This window comes from Solea senegalensis, linkage group LG16 (genome assembly GCF_019176455.1).
Source record: "Solea senegalensis isolate Sse05_10M linkage group LG16, IFAPA_SoseM_1, whole genome shotgun sequence".
NCBI classification, from domain to species: Eukaryota; Metazoa; Chordata; class Actinopteri; order Pleuronectiformes; family Soleidae; genus Solea; species Solea senegalensis.
In genome coordinates this window covers 18,185,435-18,204,567 of record NC_058036.1, presented here as the reverse complement: position 1 = coordinate 18,204,567, position 19,133 = coordinate 18,185,435, and the positions used below count along the sequence as shown (strand labels likewise).

Here is a 19,133-nt window from a genome sequence, read left to right as displayed (position 1 = left end):
TAAATCATTCTGCCCTAATCTTTATTAGAATTTAATCTACTGATGTTGGCATTTGACTTAAAATCTCCTTTTTCTACTGTATTTCCAATGCCGTTAAGCGCTGGCCTAAATCCTCCTCAGATGTTTTACATGATAAACATAGACAGAAGCAAAGTGAATGACTCTTGTTGTTGCCTGACACTGTGTTTTCCACATGCGTCATGATGCTGCGCAGTCTTTCAGAACGACTGAAAGAACCGAATCCCTCTCGGGTTGTGCTGCGGCGTCCTCCTCGCTGTTTACTGGATTGCCCCTTTGTGTCGCTTCATAATTGAATACATTTCAGATGCTAACGCAGATAAATGAACATCACAGGGTCCAGCCAAAGAGAGCTAAGTGGGTCAGTGTGAAGCTCGGGCCTTCGCGGGTTTGCAAATGTCAAACTAATTATGACCCGGGCACTTTAATCTCCGCTCACCATTTGAAGCTCAGTGCTTGTTAATGAACATGCTAACGCAGACGGGAACTGTGATTTTAAAGTCACACGTTCGTCCTCATTTGAATGTTGTGATAAAAAGCCTCTCTAGTAAATGTTGCCATCCGTTCATCCCACCCATCCCTAATTCCTTCCTTATTTTATTGTCTGACATATGGCGGGCAATACCATAATCAGATTACTCGATACATTCCGGCAGCGTCATGTGAAACTGATCAGCAGCAGGAGTTGCGTCGCTGTCTTCCCCCTGCCGCCTCGCTGTCAGTCAACAGAAAGCTCACTGCCAAGTAAAGCTGTCTCGCCCCTGTGAGTACAAGGGCCTGTTCTATTCATAATGAAGTAGATTCTTTCAAAAATATGCACTCTCCCTCCGCCTCTGCACATTACACACAGACACTGTGTCCAATTCAGGTGTTCTTATTACGAAGAGCTTCAGTTTCCCCCTCTGTATTTATATATAAACAAGGGCCTTTCTGCATGGAGTTTACATGTTCTCCCCATGTGTGCGTGGCTTTTCTCCGGGTTCTCCGGCTTCCTCCCACTGTCCAAAAACATGGGATTAGGTAAATTGGACACTTGAGATTGAGAGTGATTGAGTGTGAGAGCGGAGGGTTGTTTGTTTCTATACGTGGCCCTGCGATGCACTGGTGAACTGTCCAGGGTGTGTCTGCCTATCGCCCTATGTCGGCTGAGATTGGCACTATGTTACATATACTGTACGTTTAAGCATGGTAATGGAAAAAAAAGCAGCCGAAATGCTCTGTGTTTTAAGGGTTAAAAAAACCCGCCATTACACAACTTGTCTTGTGTGAAATAGAGACACATGTCTGGTGCACAGTGTGTTGTAAAACAGGCTTTCAGAGGCTAAACCCATAGTTTTCTATATACCAAAATGTACAGAAAAGGCTGCATTTTCAGAATCATCCACCGACAGTATGTGTGGACTGAGCCAAAGTCTCAAGTCTTAACTATACTTCCTGTCTCCCAGTCAGTGGCCTGCCATGTCAGTGAAAGCACACGTCCTTCTCCCCTTACTTCTATTATCCCGTCAGCCTCCAGAGCCGCATTGGAAATGAGTAAACGCTGAGATTCATGTCATGCTACATCCCTGCTCAGATGGGCTTTCCACTACATGGACCTCAGGACTAACAGCCAAACCGGTCAATCAGGCCAGTCTGACAGCGATGCACAGCCAACAAGGCTGCTTGTTTGTGACGGTCACAACCAAGCGGGGTGATTTATTAATCCTGTGCTTTTTTTATGATTTATATCAAAATCTATAATCCTCCTTGACTAATAGCGGTGGAGGGGAAATGGAGGCTACCAGATGCTGTGGCCAGGCCACATGGCCCAGTTGTTTTTCTTTGAATTGTTTAATAATATCATAGATTTCATGTGGGTAAAGTGGGACAGTGGACATGCCGGATGATGATCAGGCCATCAGGATCGCACTCTGTTATGTGTACTATGTTCTAATAAAGCCAGAGAGACTCAGACAACATGTGGTGCAGGGCATTTCTTTCTGTGCAACCAATCTCTTTTTTTAATGTCGGGCCGCCGCCAGACAAACACAATACCATCTGCACTCTGTCCACTCAGTTATGGACGATTTGATTTAGTCTTAGCTTTTTGGAGCAGCGGGGAGGGAAGGAGATTAAAAGGCAGAGTAAGCACACAACGCTCCGCAGTGGCATTAAACTTCAGCTCAACGTGCGCACGTGTGTAAATAAAAGCGGTGTCTTTTTACCTGATGAATCGGAGACTTACTCTCCCATAGCTGTTTGCATTGATTACACATTGCATTAAGTCTTAGTGCACGTCTCCGGCATTGCTGCACAGTCGGGGCTTCTTCCACTGCAGTGTGTTTGACTACAGGGACTTTTTCTCTGCCTGTCCAGATGGTGGCAGTGTGGGCCACCTACTATATATTAAACCTGGTGACTGAGGTGGTTGTAAATGTGTCAAAGGTGTAGAGCCCGCTTGAGTCTTAACGTTTCTGTGGGCATTAAGGATTGGGGCAAAGACATCAATAGGCGCTCACTGTTTCCCCTATCAAACAGTTTGTCACGGGAGAGAACGAGAGACCTGTTCCACATTGATTAATGCTTTTCTTGGCTCACACTGACCTTAATTCTACATTTGGAAGAGTCCCAGTCCACAGTCAGCAGTTCCCACTGCCGGAAACATGCAGTGCGGCATTATCATAATGAAAAGTTATTCATCTAATCCCGCATTCTTTCCCCGATGTCCAAGTCTCAGATAACTACAGGGACTGCCTGACTCTGAGTGACAGATTGCATTGTCCCGTCCAACCGCAAGGAAGCCAACGCGTTGTCCTGAGAAGACAAAAGCTGCATAAACCTGTTTGTGTGGGTGCGTGGCTGCACGTGTGTTCAACCGAGTTTAAAGCATGGTGCGAGACTCGTGGCGTGTTCATTAAGCTGCTGCAGTGCAGTCTTTAAGGATCATCATTAATACTGAGGGGGTTTTTCTTTTTTTAGCTTTGGTGTCTCATCGAACTGAAAGCGATACGCGTGTCTTAGTTTCCAGCTCATAATTCTGCCCCAACAGGTTAAGGTGTTGTCTTACAGCTGGAGGAAAATTGAGGTCACCGTGCATCAAGATCTGCCCCCTCCCCTCCCCTCCTCAGTCTCTTCTCTCCTCTTTTCTCCATCGTATTCTTTCTGCTCTCTGTCCCTGCCCCGTACTGCATTTAGCCTTTTTGACTCTCTTGAAAGAGTGAATAATATCGTGTTGCGTGTGAGAAGTAACCAGCGTGTACTCTCTACCTCTGTGTTGGCTTTCGCAGCAGTTGCCTGGTTCCTGACGTTAGTACCGTGTTATTTGTGTGATGGCCATGACACACGAGGAGGAGGAGGAGGAGGAACACTGTGCAGGCTTCTGAAATGCACATAATGAATCCAAACTCCTTCACAATACTGAATTCATTTGTTTTTTTAGGGTAAAGTTTTACCTGTGGCCTTAAATTGTGCAGTGTATGCACTGGCTCGGCCAGTAGAGGGCAGTGTCTCTCAATCCACATGAAGATGAAGTCATATTTTCACTCTAACAAATCATCCATTTCTTATTGCAGTTAACTCGTCTATTGTGTTATTAGACAGGTCTTTTCTCTTGCTACCTGTCTGATACCTGTGTTCTGCCTCAGTAACCGATGCAGGTTACACAAGAGTAGAACTTGCCTCACACTGTGTTACTGATGTTGTTTTGTAATCACACCTTTTCTGTTGTTGTGTGTTTCTCCTTGCACAACACAGAGCGTTAATTACCCTGTGCTTGTGTTTGTGTTTGTGTAGATGAATCCCTCTTGCGCCAGGATGACATTTGGATGTTGGATGGCGATGAAGCTCAGGAGCCTCCGTCTCGCGCGCCGCGCCCCGATCACCTGGACTTCCTGCGCATCACGCCGCCTGAGGATGACATCATGGGGGACACGCCCTATTATCCCAAACTTGAGTGCACGGTGAGGAAACATGAGCAGCGCAAACACTTTTATTGAAGTTTATTCCATTCAGAACACCAACATTTTGATTTTGAAAAAAAAAAGCAAGGATAAACTAAACATCTCTTGAATTCTTACTTTTCCTGACGAATACGCGATGCATGTCAGAGTCATGCTCATTGTTACCCCCCCTCCTCCTTTTGTTGGACTCTCTTGAAATCTCAGAAATGGATTAAAAGGTCACGGCTGCTAATCTTAAGACTTAGGTCCTGAGCCATAACTGAGAACATTCCACTCAAACCACAGAAAAGAAAAGCCTGACTTACTCCTCCAGCTATTTTTGAACACTCCCTAACCTTATTTCAGACGGCGAAGGCCACTGATAATAATAATTACGATGTTTTCCCCTATTGCTATTTGACTGAAGTTGTTATGTGTTGCCACAGAGCGTGTGGTTTATGTGGTCCTGACGTGTGGGTCTTCTAAAACAGCCTGAAGCAAACAGTGTGTTGCTTAAGGACATAAATACGCTAAGAAAGACGAGCAGCGCAGTTTTTCATTACACTTTGAAGGATGTCATTCCTTTGGCAGATGAGTCAGATTACCTGGGTGTGGTTACAATTTTTTTTAGGCAGGTTATATTTTGCTGCAGTGTCGTGTATTGTTTTCCCCAGCCGAGACACAATGGAGCATAATCTGTCAGCATACCATCACAACAGGCCATCGTGTCCACAATCAGGTCTCTGCAGTCACAGTGTTATGAAACGGATAGCCGTCTCACGTACAACAACAAAAACACACACAACAGCTGCACGGCGTACGTGTTGAACTCACAGGAGGGTGTCAAATCTGTGGCTTTAAAGCTTTAAATTAAAACCATTTAAGATTAGTTTCAGCAACGTACCAACATCTGAAATATAATAACAATCAAAGTTTCTATAACTTTTGCGGATACTCAAAGACGCTTAACAAAGTATCAAAATCAAAGGAAACTTAATAAATGCAATGACGACTGTTGAAGCTGTCCAACTTTATTTATAAAGCACTTTAAAACAACCACAGTAAACCAAAGTGACAACAAAAGGCATAATAGCTCACAAGAGCATCTAAAATGACTAAAATAAATTAAAAGACATAAAAAAGAGAAAAAACAGAATAAAATCAGACTTAAGTGAAAATAACGTCAACAACTTAAATTGTGTCAAGAGCCAATGAAAAGAGGCGAGTTTAAAGAAGAGCTTTAAAAAAAGAGGCAGGAAAAAAAAGGTAGGGCGGGGGAAAGGCCATTAAGGGATTTCAAAACAAATGTCTGAGTATGAGTCCCCCAAGGTTTCACTATTAACCTTTGCAACTCCCGCTCAGGCTCCTCCCATTTCTCCTGAAACTGCCGTCTGCGAACAATGAATGATCAGAATTGACATCTCGGGACAGATAAGTGGCAGACAGATGCAAATCAGCCGGGCAACATTTCTATTTGCACCATGAGATTTGAGATAATGAGATTTAGCAGGGAGCGGTATTTTTTTTTTATTTTTATTATGTGCACGGAATGAAGAATTTGTTTCAATCATAATTGAGGTCATTTTCGGTCATTATGGGCTGATGAATGGTGCTTAAGATAAAATGGTGACTTTATTATTTATCACCTGTTTCTGAATACACTGTAAAAGTAGGGATTTACTGGGCGTGTGTGTGTGTGTGTTTGAAATACCGCGGCTCTTACGTAACTTAATTCCTTGACCACATAAGCCCTCTCTCCAATTGTGATAAATAAACCCTAGGAGAATGCAGTTTCTCTTTGGTTTACAAATGGTTTTATTGGTTGTATTAAATTATAACCGTGACCAAAATAAAGTGTTTGTTGGAATGAATTTAAAACTCCCCATATTTTTTCGATCACTTAATTTGAGTTGTCGTAAAAAACGGAACTTTTATGAATCATTTAAGAAACCCTATTTAACCCTGTTACACCAAGCGTATCACTGACGACGCGTTGCACTTTGTATTAACGCGACGTTTTGTGCTATCAGAAAAAATCCCAATGTTCTCTGAACGCTCAGAAGTTGCACTTCAACACCAACGTGTGGTTATTACGGTGATTTCACTCGCGCTGTTCCAGGAAGCCGGAGAATCATGGTCTTTGTTGCCAGAGAGGAAAGAGTGGGAACAACACCTGTACATAGTTTCCATTCTTTGGCCTATTTTTTGCACATTGAGAGACAAAGAAACATTGAGAGACTCATTCATACTGTTCAAATTTCAAAAATGTACAATTTAACACGCAAAATCTGTGGTTCATGTACAACTGCAGTGTTTTTCTAAATAAACCTTTTGTTTTTCTTCATTTTAAATTGTTAAAGCATTACGTCAGCACGCAGTAAATTGTAAATAAATGCCAGATATTGGAAGTTATTCTGGAAAAAAATGACATTTTCTGGTCCTTTTTATGGTTAAAGTAATTGAGGGTTAGGTGTTAAAGGGTTAAACGCTGCCCTTTTGTTTTGTGGTGGCTCCAGTTGAGATAAGGTTCAGTAAGGCAGTCTGAAGAAATGCCGTCGAGAAGGAGTGACCTTTGGTTGCTATGCTAAGAATGCTGGGCTTTCCAAAAACCTCTGTACGGACATTTACCGGAGCTGGAGCTGACGCCTGTTAAATCACCGACTCCTTAAGCCCTTTATTGCTCTAACTGCAAGTCTGTCAGCACTGGTGAACTGAAACCACTGCAGCTCAACACAGACTCACCTCTCTTCTGTGTTTACCTCTGCAGCCATTTTACGGAAGTGAGCAGAGGTAGTAATAAGACACCTGTGCTGCCAAGCTCTGCAGGTCTCCTCCCAGGAAGGGAGGAACCTGGAGGGAGGCGTCCTCAGACTGGGTCGACCAGTGAGACATTTTTTGTCCCGACCTGGGGAGTTTGTGTTTTTTTCTCACAGTGGTTTCCCTGAGACATGTAAAAACAGTCCTATCCACACCAGAGGAGCAGTGCAGTCATGGAGACCACGTAGAAGAAGGATTTCATGGATTGCTGCTCTGCTTGTTCGGGACATTTGGAAATGCTTTTGTGAGACGCGAGTGAACTCTGTTCTCCTGCTCTCCCAGAGGGAGATTACAGGATGACATGCTTCCAGTCACTGAGCAGCTTGACCTCACTCGCGGCGTCATGGGAGTTGCGCTCACACTGGGGAGAGTGCACTGTACTACTGTCAACATGCAGTGTGTCGTAGTCTTTATGTGACACGAGAATCAAGAATTTACACTGCACCCACCTAAAGGAGGAAAGAGGAGCTTGGGAGCTTTGTCCATACAAAGGTCTTTTGTTCTCGGTCGACCCTACAGGTGGAATAGGAGCAGCTTGGACAACTGGAAGTGGGGAGATGAACCTTTTGTGACGTTTTTAACGGACACTTGGCTGGAGCAACTATCTGTTTTAGTTCTGCCTGACACTTGGAGCAAAATGGATAGTGAAAGTAATAATGTTGGGGAGCTGGGGAAGCAGCCTGCTAGTTCCTTACTCAACGTCTTTGGCAGTTTCTTCACCCGAGACAGACCTGCCACTTCAGCTGTGCTGACGTCTTTCAGAGAACTGTCAGAGAAACCTCCTCCTGAGGGCGACCCAGCCACTAATGGTGACAACACGCTAAAGGAGAAGCAGGATTTGCCTCAGGAGGATGTAGCGATTTCTTGTGACAAGGACAAGGACCCGGATCTGGTCCAGGTCACCAGGGTGGAAACGTATAGTGACACGGAAAATGAAGACGGAGAGACTTGTCATAGTGGCGCCACCCTGAGACAGATGCTCGCCAAGTCCAGGAAGCCCACCCGACCCAAAGAAGACAATGAAGGGAACCACGATGAAGGAGAAGCGCTGCGAAATAAAAATAAACTGCCTGTGTTCAGAACACACAAAATTCAGGAGCCATCCCCCATAGAGGCCATTCTCTACTCGGACAGGATTGTTAACAAAGCTAGCTCTAAAGGTCCAGGTACCAAACAAGGAGACGAGAGCACCACCACAACTTCTGAGGAGCCAGAAGACAGTAGAAAGAATGATGATGACGATGACTATGCTGGCATAGATTGCTCTCAGCCCGTTCCCTCCATCCTATCTGGAAGTCTTTCTGTGGAGCATGAAGGTCAGAGTGGTGCCACAGCTTCTCCATCGAGACAGACGGAGGATGTGCGTTGTACACTTCAGGAAAGGGGTGAGAAACCTCACTCCAGTCCTTCAAAGTCTCCTGAAGTGTCACATCAAGCATCCTTGAGTCCAGTGGAGAAATCAGATACTGCTGTGACTAAGAAACCCACGTCACCATTATCTGTATATAAAGACCCCCTGGGTGGCTATCGGCACAGTCCTTCAAAGCAAATAACGAATCTTAAGACACCTGAAAAAAACACACCACAGTCCTCTACCTCCTCTTCTTCCTCATCCCCCTCCAAGGACGCGACCCTCTCCTCACCCCCTTCCTTCCAGATGCCTGCTCTTTTCAGTGGGTTAAGGGTGCTGAAGAAGGGAGCGGTGGGTGAGGAAAGGGAGACGATGTCTGAGATCAAGCAGAGCGAGAAGGACGCTGACCTGGCCTTGCTCAACTTGAAGAAGACGGTAAACAAAGCCAAGGTGTTTCCTGATCAGAGGACGGTCTCTCCAACCAAAAAACATGCTGAGCCTAAACCTGCTTCAAATACAAGAAGCACTGTAATGGGGCAACTCAGTCACCTGCTTAAAACAGAGAGCCACAGTGAGGCCAAAAAGTCAGAGGGTGTGCAGGACGCTTCTCCTAAACCAGGCAAGAAAGATTCTGAGAAAGGTGAGGAGGATACGGGAGAGAAAACTCCTGGCCCAGAGACTCCTACATCCACACCTGACAAGAAGAAAACCTCAGACTTGGCTTATGAAACCTTCAGGAACATCTTTGGCCCTAAGACTGCCACAAAGGAGGAAGTAGATCTAGAGGCGGTGAAAAAGAAAATAAAGAACGACAAGGAAAATCTGAGGTCAATTTTCGAGCGAGCCTCCAAGTCTCCTGGCAACGAAGTCAAAAGTCCCACAGAGGAGAATGTATGTAAAGGCACTCCTTCTTTTGGAAACACAATTGAATTGTATTCATTTAACGAGTGGAGAAAATGACTGCATTTTGACAAAACTCCCAAATATTTGTGTCATATTGTCGCATATTGTGTTTTTCTGCCCACAGACCGAACTCACGTCTCCTACTGACAGTGAAGACCGCACTCCGGGGAGGCTGCAGGCCGTGTGGCCCCCGCCCAGATCTAAAGATGAGGAGGAGAAGGTGGGGCTCAAGTACACCGAGGCGGGTAAGTAGCTTCTGACAGTAGAGTTTAGACAACAGAACATCTAAGACCAGGAATGCTGACAAAGGATCATCACCATCCAGCCCACATAGTGACACACGTCCCACCGGTGGACGCCCTTGTCCTTTTGAGCATCGATATGATATTCTACAGTATGTAGTGACAGATGATGCATAGCTACATTATCCTTTTAGGATAACAAACACAGAGAATCTGCGTTTGTTCACTAAATGGAATCGAGTGCATTCTGGGCAGCGTGCCATATCTGGTCCATCTTGTACTCAAAAGGTGTAATGACACCAAAACACTAAAAGGTCAGGAGCACACATGCAGCAGTTGATTGAGTGATTGAGTTGCAGAGGATGAAAGCTTTCCACTCAGGTTCTGGGTGCATCTGTACTTTACGTCTTTGTTTCTGTTTCTGTGGCAACTGTCACATTGACTCCGATATTCTTCGTCACTTTTCACTCCAAAATAAAAGAATAGTTAGTCCAGATGAGCAAAAATGCGGATTATTGTGCGAGCGAAATTACCGTAATGACCACACATTTCAACGCCTCAACTTTCAGAAAACGTTGGACGGTTTCCCGCAGCGCAAACCGTCGCGTGAGTGCACTTGCGCGAACATGTCGTCTGTAAAACTGAAACAATTAATCGATTACTAAATGAATCGTCAACGATTTTGTTTTGTTTTTCATGATTAAAACAAGATTTCTGATCGTTTCAGCTTCTTAAATGTGAATATTTTCTGGTTTCTAGACATTCTAGACAACAAAGACATTCGAGAACATCATCATTTCCAGGTGTATTTCCAGCGACATCACTTAAGAAAACACTCGACAGTATCCTGGTGTCTTTTCGCCATCACTACTAATAACGTTGTTTTGATTTTATCAGCACCAACAGACAAACCTTTTTGTTTTTTTCTCCAGGCGGCAGCACAATTCAAACTGGTTGGTTTAGTGATAAATATAGAGACCCACCCTTCAATAGAATTTACCTGCTGAGGTCACGCGTTGTCGGGACGGCCCTTAAGCTTTTTTAGAATATTTAACATGTTAATATTTCATGTAGCGGGTTCACAACAAGAGGACATACCTGAAGCTCCTCTCTCTCTCTCTCGGTCTTTAATTGAGTTGCGATTATTGAGCTATGTTCACGCCACACATTTGTTTTCTCATGCATACGCTTCCTTGTTTCCTTGTTTCCTCGTTCCTCCACCTTTCAGAACACCAGGCCGCCCTCTTTCAGCTGAAGAGAGAGTGCAAGGAAGAGCTGGAGAAGATGCATGTGAGTAAATCACGTGTTCCAAGCACGGAGTGAAAAAACATGTCATGTCCTCTCTGGGGGGGGCCGGACTAGTTGAAGGGGGAAAAAAGGGTTCAATATCAATACAATATCAAAGTGAAGTCTGTGGACTCTAGTCTCATGTTGTTCTTTTATTTCTGGGGCACTCTTGAATATTTAGTCTCTCATTGCAGTTAACACAACTAAACACAAGATGGCGCCAAGTAAGCATGAAGTGTTCAGTTGCAGCAGCTGAGTGGATATTTTGGCACTGCATATTCTGCCTCTCCTATCTGTAAAACAAATAATCCTTGACTACTTTTGACTAATTCATCATAATTCATGTTAATGTTTCAAAATAAGACCATTGTGACACATTTTATTGCAGCAGCGTCATTGATTCTCCCGTCAGATTTACCATTAAAGAGGTCCGAACAGTCAAATGCTGTTATAATAAAAATGAATATAAAGGCTGTTCAAGCAGAAACAGCTGATGTTGTTGCCAGGCTAAAAGTGTTAGCGACTATTATGGGAATAATAAATTGAATATTGATTCAGGAATAGGAGTTAAGTTTTGTTATATATGTACACATGTGAGTTGAAATTTAAAAAATGAATTAGACTTATCAAACAGAAAAAATAGTGTAAACCATTAAAAACACATTTTAAGTGGTTTATGCAGCTCTCAAAAAAGTTGTGTAACTTGTGCCACTGATTCGTTTCTTCTCTGACCTCAGACTCTGTTTTTTTTTGTTTTTTTTTTACCGCCTGTTTTTATAAAGCCTTTAATTCAACGTTAAACTCTAAAGGACAAATGCTGAGTCAACCCGCAGGGGTAGGAACGTGCCTAATGCCGTTTCTAAACTGACATGTGTTAACACGGAACATGTGTATTGGGAAGGGATTTTTCTTTGTTTTAGTCAGGAGTTGTTTTTCCAAACTGCAGTTGGTAGATGTTCACTGTTAGAGTCAGATGTTACTCAATGAATAATCAGTGGACTGGTCCATAAAATGGTAAAAAATGTCAATCAGCGCTTTCCCAAACTTTGGAATTATGTAATCAGATGCCCACAAGCTGAAGATTTGTAGTTAACTGACAATATTTGCACTTATGGAGCTGATGGAGTTGTAGTTTTTTTTGAACATTGTGAAAATGACTTCTTTTTTTTTTTTTACCCTCTCTTGCTCCTCGCAGTCCGAATTTGAGCTTAAGGTCTTTCAGCTGCGCGGCGAGCACGCCGTCTCAGTGACACGCATGGAGGGAGTCATCGCCAACATGAAAAGAGACAAGTCGTACGGTCCAGGTCAGGAGCGGCACATCGAGGTCCGTGACGTCGCTGTGTCCACCGACGAGGACCTGGCGCCTAAGACCTGGCGCACCGTGAGCATCCAGACGGACAGGGAGACATTTATCAAAAGCCCCGAGGGCCACGTTCAAAGCCCCAACCAGAACATGCCTAAGAAACTCAACTTGGATTCTATCGGCCTAAATCCACCACCACCACCACCTCCTCCTCCACCACTCCCGCCAGGCCTTTCAGGACCACCACCACCGCCTCCTCCCTCCCTCCACCACCATCCTCCTCCTCCCTGGATGCGGCCCTCCTCCACCCACCTCCGCCTCCCCCTCCTGGCCTACCTGGTGCTGGTCCACCCCCTCCTCCCCCTCCTCCAGGCTGTGGCCCTCCACCTCCTCCCCCCATGGGGGGGTTCGGCTTCGCGAAGGCGGTGGAGAAGGTCCCACGGAAGCCTGCCATCGAGCCAGCCCTTCCCATGAAACCTCTGTACTGGAGCAGGATACAGATCCAGGACAAGAAGTACGTATGGCAGCTCGATTCCGTTGTCCTACCTTAATGGAAATGTTTTGTCTAATGTGATGTGAGGGCCCCGCTCGACAAAATAGATCTTGTAAATCTCCCAACTTCATCATTTTAATGCAGAAATGTGACATGTTACACCTTAAATCTGAGACGTTCTTCCCCCAGTGAACTTTGACCTGCCGAACATGTGGTTATTTGACATGTTCTACACGCTCAGTTTAGCTCAGTACGATACTGGCGTGTGATTGTGAAGGGCCCCCCGGGGGCCAAGACAGACGTATCAAACAGTCAGCGACGCAAAAGTGAAACCGCTGTTATCTCTAATGAAGTCGTAAAAAGGATCACCAAACCTGGTTTAATGGGGGGTCTTGGTCTAAATAGGTACAGTCGCTGCACTACGCTGCCACATCTGAAGGCTCTGCTGAGACACTCTGTAATTGCAAGTGGATTATCCAGCCCATTTGCAGTGGCTGTGGTTGTTGCCTCGTGGGTGCCAGGCTTCCAGCTTTATGGCCTTGTATTTCCATGGCTGGGTTACAGGGGGGAAGCTACGCTGCTGTGGTTCTTACTCGCTCTCACTGGTCCCCGGCCAGTACTGGGGGCCCAGAGTGACTGCGCTACAACAGTTTTCATGTCAGCTATAAATTGATCTGTAAAGGGCCAAGTTAAAGGGGAATGAAACGGGTCAGATGTTTAACTGTAGCAGGATTAGCGCGCAGGACAGACTTTTTTTTTTTGGGGGGTTAAAAAGTGGAACGTGAAGAGGGGATTTAAATTCAATTACAGTCATAATCTAGTCAATTATGAACGTTGTCTTGCACGGAAAGATTTCTTGGGGTTTGGATGCAGCTTTCTTTTCCAAGCGTAGGTTTCCTGCGCCGTCGGGTCCACAGTCTGATGGCTGCGTGCGCGCTGGGCTTATTTTTGTCTCAACTTCTCACAGCGAAGTGCAGGAATCGCGAGGAGGATTTCAGGACGGTATCATTATGTCTTCAGTGCAAAATCTCTTGGCTGCCCCCGGATAAATACTCTCACCACTTTCGACAGGAGGCCAGCTGCGCGCCGAAACACTTGGACTTGCTTGACCCCCGAGTCACTGGCAGTACAGTTGATTGTTCTGATATTCAAGCCTTGATGATCCTGCCAGCGCCTTTGTTCATGCGTTGGGTCCAGATTCTCTCTCTCACACTGTAAATGGGCCTTGACTTGTGGGAGATTGACTAGAGTAATATCATTAAATTATGGCCTGCATCGACAACTGCTGTGTGTGTGTGTGTGTGTGTGTGTGAAATGATAGTAGTTGGACATCTGCAGTTTATTGTCATCATACCACAGTCTGCTGTCTTTAGAATAGGTTTTTCTTGTTATTAGGCCGTTTACTGTGTCTGTGGATTAACAGACTTAGGGGAAGCAGAGACAGATGTGTTGAGCTTCAGGTTGGTAACAACACAGTGCTCCCCTCCTGAATATCCTCTTGACTTTAGACACCTCTTGTTCTTATTTCTGCCTTGTTGTTTGTTTCCCCTCTTGTTACTCGGCAACTTGGGAAACACGACGTCGCCGCCCCGCGTTCCCGTTTCCTTTTGCTGGAAATGTGTTCCTTTTTATTACAGAAACGAGCTCCTCGTCTGAATCTTTTGTTATTTTTATCGCCTCGCTCATAAACAGTGCTTCTTTTTTTTATTTAAAGCTGAGATTACGCGGCCATTTCTGCCAAGGGTTTGTCGGACAGTGAAATGGAAAATGGCAAACAGTGGGAAGGTTGCATAAACATCAAATAATATTCCACAAATAGAACACACATTGTGTTTAGCTCTGTGTAGCCTTGATGTCTTTACCCTGCCACATGAACCCCGTCTTTGTTTTTTTTATCTATGATTTAATCCTTTAGAGTGTTGAGCTATAATGAAATACAACACTGACTGAAAATCTCTGCTTCCTTTTACAGCAAAAACACACTGTGGGGGTCTCTGGAGGAGCCGAACATCGTCAACGCCAACGAGTTTGAGGATCTGTTCGCAAAGGCCGCGCAGCAGTCGAAGAAGAAACCCTTGTCGGACACCTATGAGAAGAAAACCAAAACTAAGAAGGTAGGTGCAGTCACTCCACTCTCTCCCTCTCAGTAAGACGTTTTTATTCATTGATCTGTGCCACAGGGGGGGGCCACATGGTCAGTGTAGTGGTTAGTGTGGGTTTTCTCCAGCTTCCTCCCACAGTCCAAAAACATGCAATATGGGGGATTAGGTAAATTGGACACTCTAAATTGACCGTAGGTGTGAGAGTGAATGGTTGTTTGTCTCTATGTGTGGCCCTGTGATGGACATTTGCAGCGTTACAGCAGCCACAAATCACATCAAGGTTGAAAATACAAGAAAATAGAAATAAGGTGAGGACATCAGAGTATTAAATATGTGCAAGAAAAACAAGATGAATGACTCTAGCTCTGCTGAAGATGAGATAATGAAAAAGAGAGAGGGGAGTGTTTGCCATTGCTGACTTGCATCTAAGCCATCCTTATTAGTAGTGAACGCACACACAAGCCGGGCACAGGATATACGAAATACACCGGGATTCAATTCAGGAATTCCCAGTGGAGATGATGTATCCGCCTCTCTGTCGAAACGAGTCGCTGTGATGACGGAATGTTATTGATCATGGCAGCAGGTTTGACATGGAGGTGAAATGGAAAGGAGAAAAAGTTCTTTATTTACCCTCGATAAACAGAATTTTAATTTTAATGCTCCCCTCCCTCGGCTTTGAGCCTGGTTCTGTCCTGTTAAGATTTCTTCCTGTTAAAAGGGAGGTAGAAGTACTTTTGTTAAGGAAAGTGCTTTTACAAATAATTACCAAACGTGCGCTCTCTGCTAGATTGATTCACAGCGCTCTCTTCCCCCCACTGAAGGCTCACTTGTTGACGTCTGGTCAAATGTTGCAACTCTGCACCTCCTCCTGCAGCCAGGGTCTGCGTCAGCATCCTGGCCGCCTCGTGGTCTTTCGCTGGGGGCGTCCAAGCAGTTAAAAAGTGGCCACTGTCCCCAGTCTGTCCCCACTAAATCCATACACAGACCCTATTCTGATCAATTTGCTCAGGCTCCACTCTGCTCCACAGGGCCACAGACTGTGTGTGTGTGTGTGTGTGTGTGTGTGTGTCCTTGATCTCCACCCGTACGTCCCTCCATTCGGTCTGGTCACTCTGTCACTGTCCCAACATTTGTGTCAGACAGCCAGACAGAGATCCTGCCCAAGTGTCTCCTGTCTGGGTCTTACACACACACACACACACGCACACACACACTAATGGAAACGTTGTTGAAACAAATGCATATCGTTCAAATGTGAAAGAAAGAGCTGCACGGTGCCCCGCCTGAAGTTTATATCTGAGATTAGTCAGAAGAGGGGAAGTGATTACGCGGAGGCTCAGCCGCTTCCAACTCGCTTAGAATTCCGACCCCGTGAGAAGGTCGTCAAAATAAAAGAGACGTGTTTACGTTGTCATTTTTTATCTCTTAAAGTTTATAGAAATCAGCTGAATCATCAGCTGATGATGGTTCAGCTGGATTAAAGGTTGGGGAAGAAGGAAGGGGGAGTGACGAGTAACAGATTTTTTTTAAATAAGCACAAGTCGAACGTGACGGTGAACGTGGAGAGGATGCGTCACTCAGACACTCGGGTTCATTTTTATAAGTTGTGAAATGTTGGTGTGACCCTAAACTTCAGGATAAAAGATGTTTGTTCCTCGTAGTTGGATGTCTGTTCATCCATTATGACTTCTGCTATGTTCTCCTTCTCCTTCTCATTTTTATTCCAGTCCATTAAACTTCTTTCATTCTCCTTAATTTATGGGTAGACTCATCACATCATTTAAATCTAGCACAGACCACAAATAAATACAAATTAACAGTATTAAAAGTTACAAATAGGGGCATTGCTTTAATTAATTTAATAATACTGCTATTGACTTTTCTCACTCTTGAAAGTCTTATGAAATTAGATTACAAAAATTAGATTATTCAAGGTTTTCGGGATGGTAAGCGGTCCGTCATTTGAGATCAGCTCTCGCACTTTCTGTCGCGTTTTAATAACGACCTTGTTTGTCGAATGGTGTTGGTGTCATTCCCGCAAGCGAGACAAATCGGTTCCCCCTGAAAAATGTGTGCAGACGTCGACCCGTGATCACACAAGATGCCCCGCCCCCTTCCTTCCTTCCTTCCTGTATCATCACACACACACACATCTGAACAGAATTCACTAACAGTGCATTTTTGCATGGATCAATGCGAGTGAGTGTGTTTCATTAGCTGTGTTTGTGTCTTGTTTCTGTGTGTGTGTGTGTGTGTGTGTGTGTGTGTGTGTGTGTGTTGACAGCCCATCCTCACGACTCATTATGCACTTGCTCTGAAAGTGTTGCCAGATCATACTAACACCACAGCCTCCGGGGGGCGGTGAGAGGAGATGAGTGGGGAGGTGGGGCGGGGGCAGTCGATGGAATGTGTGTGTACATTATGCATATGAGCCACTTCCCCCGACGACTCCTCACGCCAAAAAAGTTCCAACACGAGGGATGCAGCTGATGCGTACTTGAGTGAGTTAATCTTTATCATGTGTGCCATAGGGAGGAAAGAAAAAAAAAAAAAATCAAAGCCCTTGTTTACTCTGGAGCCCTTCTCTCTGCTGATTAGCATATCAAAGCGGAGGAGAGGACATGGAAGAGAGCGCTCCTGCCCCAGCAGACCAGAACTGAAAGGACCAGACAGGAGCAGGGGTATAATTGCAGGCATGTGGCTCCACTCCACTGGCTAGAGGAGGCAATGGATTCAGAGCATCTATAGTATTGTTGGGAGGAGGGAGGGAGGTAGGGAGGGAGGGGCGCTGGGGATGAAGAAGTCAATCAAGCCCAAATGTGCAGTTGAGGTCGCGTATGTATCTATCAGCAAACACACAAACACCCGCGTCATCTTAAACAAACACCAACTTTAAGCTGTTTACGGGAATGACTTACGAGCGAACGGCGCTGCGTTTATTGAAGACATATTTGGACGTGGACGTGTGGGGGCGTGCTTGCGAACGTTGCCGGGGCTGACGAGACTGGGGTTGACGAGTGTCTCGGAGGGTGGTTATTGATGGGAAGCCCTGATCCAGTTGTTATTGTAACATTTTTCGGCTCGACTTCAGACTGATAGTCAGACACAGGCTGTGGCTGTTTAAACTATCCACTCGGCCCTGATCAGCCTGCCCACGTCTTCTAACATCAGCCACCTGCTTCAGCTCAAAACGCTGACTCCCCCATGGCCCGCCTCCATCATTCTGTTTATTTTCTTAGGCTGCTCGCTTTCTCTCTCTCTCCTCTCCTCCTTCTCTTTCGTTTGACCTCTTATTCGAGTGTCCACAGCAGTATCCGATGATGTCCAGATCTCATTTTGTCCACAGGAGAGAGCCGCTAGCTTCAGACGATAATCTTACCGTCTCAGCGCCGGCGTCGTGCCACAGGCTCCAAATTGTTTGCGCCGCTGAACCCGAGCGTTCCAGCCTCAGTTGTCCTTTCACATTAACTTAACTGTTTAGGCTAATTGGTGAGTTCTGCAGCCACAGCGAGCGGGAAGGGTTCCTGGGCTGCTTTTAGTGTGACCCATCCAAAGTGGTTAATTAGAGGTGTTGGGGAAAGCCTGGTCCTCAGCCACCTCACGTCCTCAGAGTGGGAGATCCCGAGCGATCCAAGTAATAGAGCTGGAAGCAGCATGGCACCCACTAACGCCCTGTAATGCAATACCCACTTCTAAGACTTCTGCTCTCCGGCTTCCACTGGTCAGCCCAGTAGCCGGCAACGCCGTAATACCTAATGAAGAAGCCTGACACATTAACTTTTAGAGCAGGGTCTTACCTTGCCAAAACTCTCCCTGGCTTTGCGGCTAATTCAGTCATAAGTAATTGTGACCATGTGTAGGCAGAAATAAAAATCCCGTGAATTTATAGTTTGTTATAAAATCCCTGCTCTTCGAGACTGTCCTTTTATGGCGCCACTTTTGCCTTTGTACTTTCAGTGGTTTGCTCCCACGTTGATAAAACGTGAGTGTGTGAGTCCATGTTTCTCCATCCTGTGCGTCGAAATGAAAAGTCATGGCGAAGTTTGTTGATCAGTCTGGTCAACGTGGGTCGCGGTTGACATTTCACAGGTTACCGAGCCTCACGTTGCGTCAATTAACTTTTTTTAAGAATGCTAAATTAAAGTATTAAGAGTGATGGCATAAGAAATGGCCGACTTCCTGTTGAGTTTGTTGACTTCGTCTTGGTTTATAACATCTTCCCACCAAGTTTCAGGAAATTCCGTGCAACTCCATGTCCTGTTTCGTGGCGAATGGTCGAAAATCGTCAAAAGTTGCCGTGGCAACGCCGTTTTGAATCCACAAAACCTTTCGACAAATTTTCGCCTTTGATGTGTCTCGTACAAATTAGCGCGGTTTTTAATGTTGGTGCAACAAACGCGCTCGGGAGAGTTCGCGCATTTACGTAGGGTACAAATCGCCAAAATGGAAACCAACTTGATGTTGAGTTGAGGCCGTGGTTATAGTTGACTTTTTTGTTCAAGTTTTGGGAAATTCAGTGGAACCCAATTTTTTTTGGGGGGGGGGCACAGCGCTATTGAGCCCTTGAGCAATGCACAGGTCCGGGAACTATGTCAATATTGCATTTTTGCCAGACCTGACCTCCATGCCAAGTTTTTTTATCCACGTCAACCCCCTCAAAAATGGACAATTCACAATTCCTCGCACAAATTTGTGCC

At 45.2% G+C, this 19,133-nt stretch overlaps 1 protein-coding gene across 1 annotated transcript in view; it reads left to right on the top strand.

Moving 5' to 3' along the window:
* Nucleotides 1-6,399: 6,399 nt before the first annotated feature.
* The window catches only part of LOC122782722 (formin-like), a 32,310-nt gene continuing 19,576 nt past the window's right edge, over nt 6,400-19,133 (top strand). Inside the window, 6 exon segments of the mRNA XM_044047198.1 lie at nt 6,400-8,994; nt 9,131-9,251; nt 10,477-10,538; nt 11,731-12,097; nt 12,100-12,352; nt 14,304-14,445. Of these exon segments, the coding sequence (XP_043903133.1) occupies nt 7,390-8,994; nt 9,131-9,251; nt 10,477-10,538; nt 11,731-12,097; nt 12,100-12,352; nt 14,304-14,445 (2,550 nt within the window). The 5' untranslated portion in view covers nt 6,400-7,389.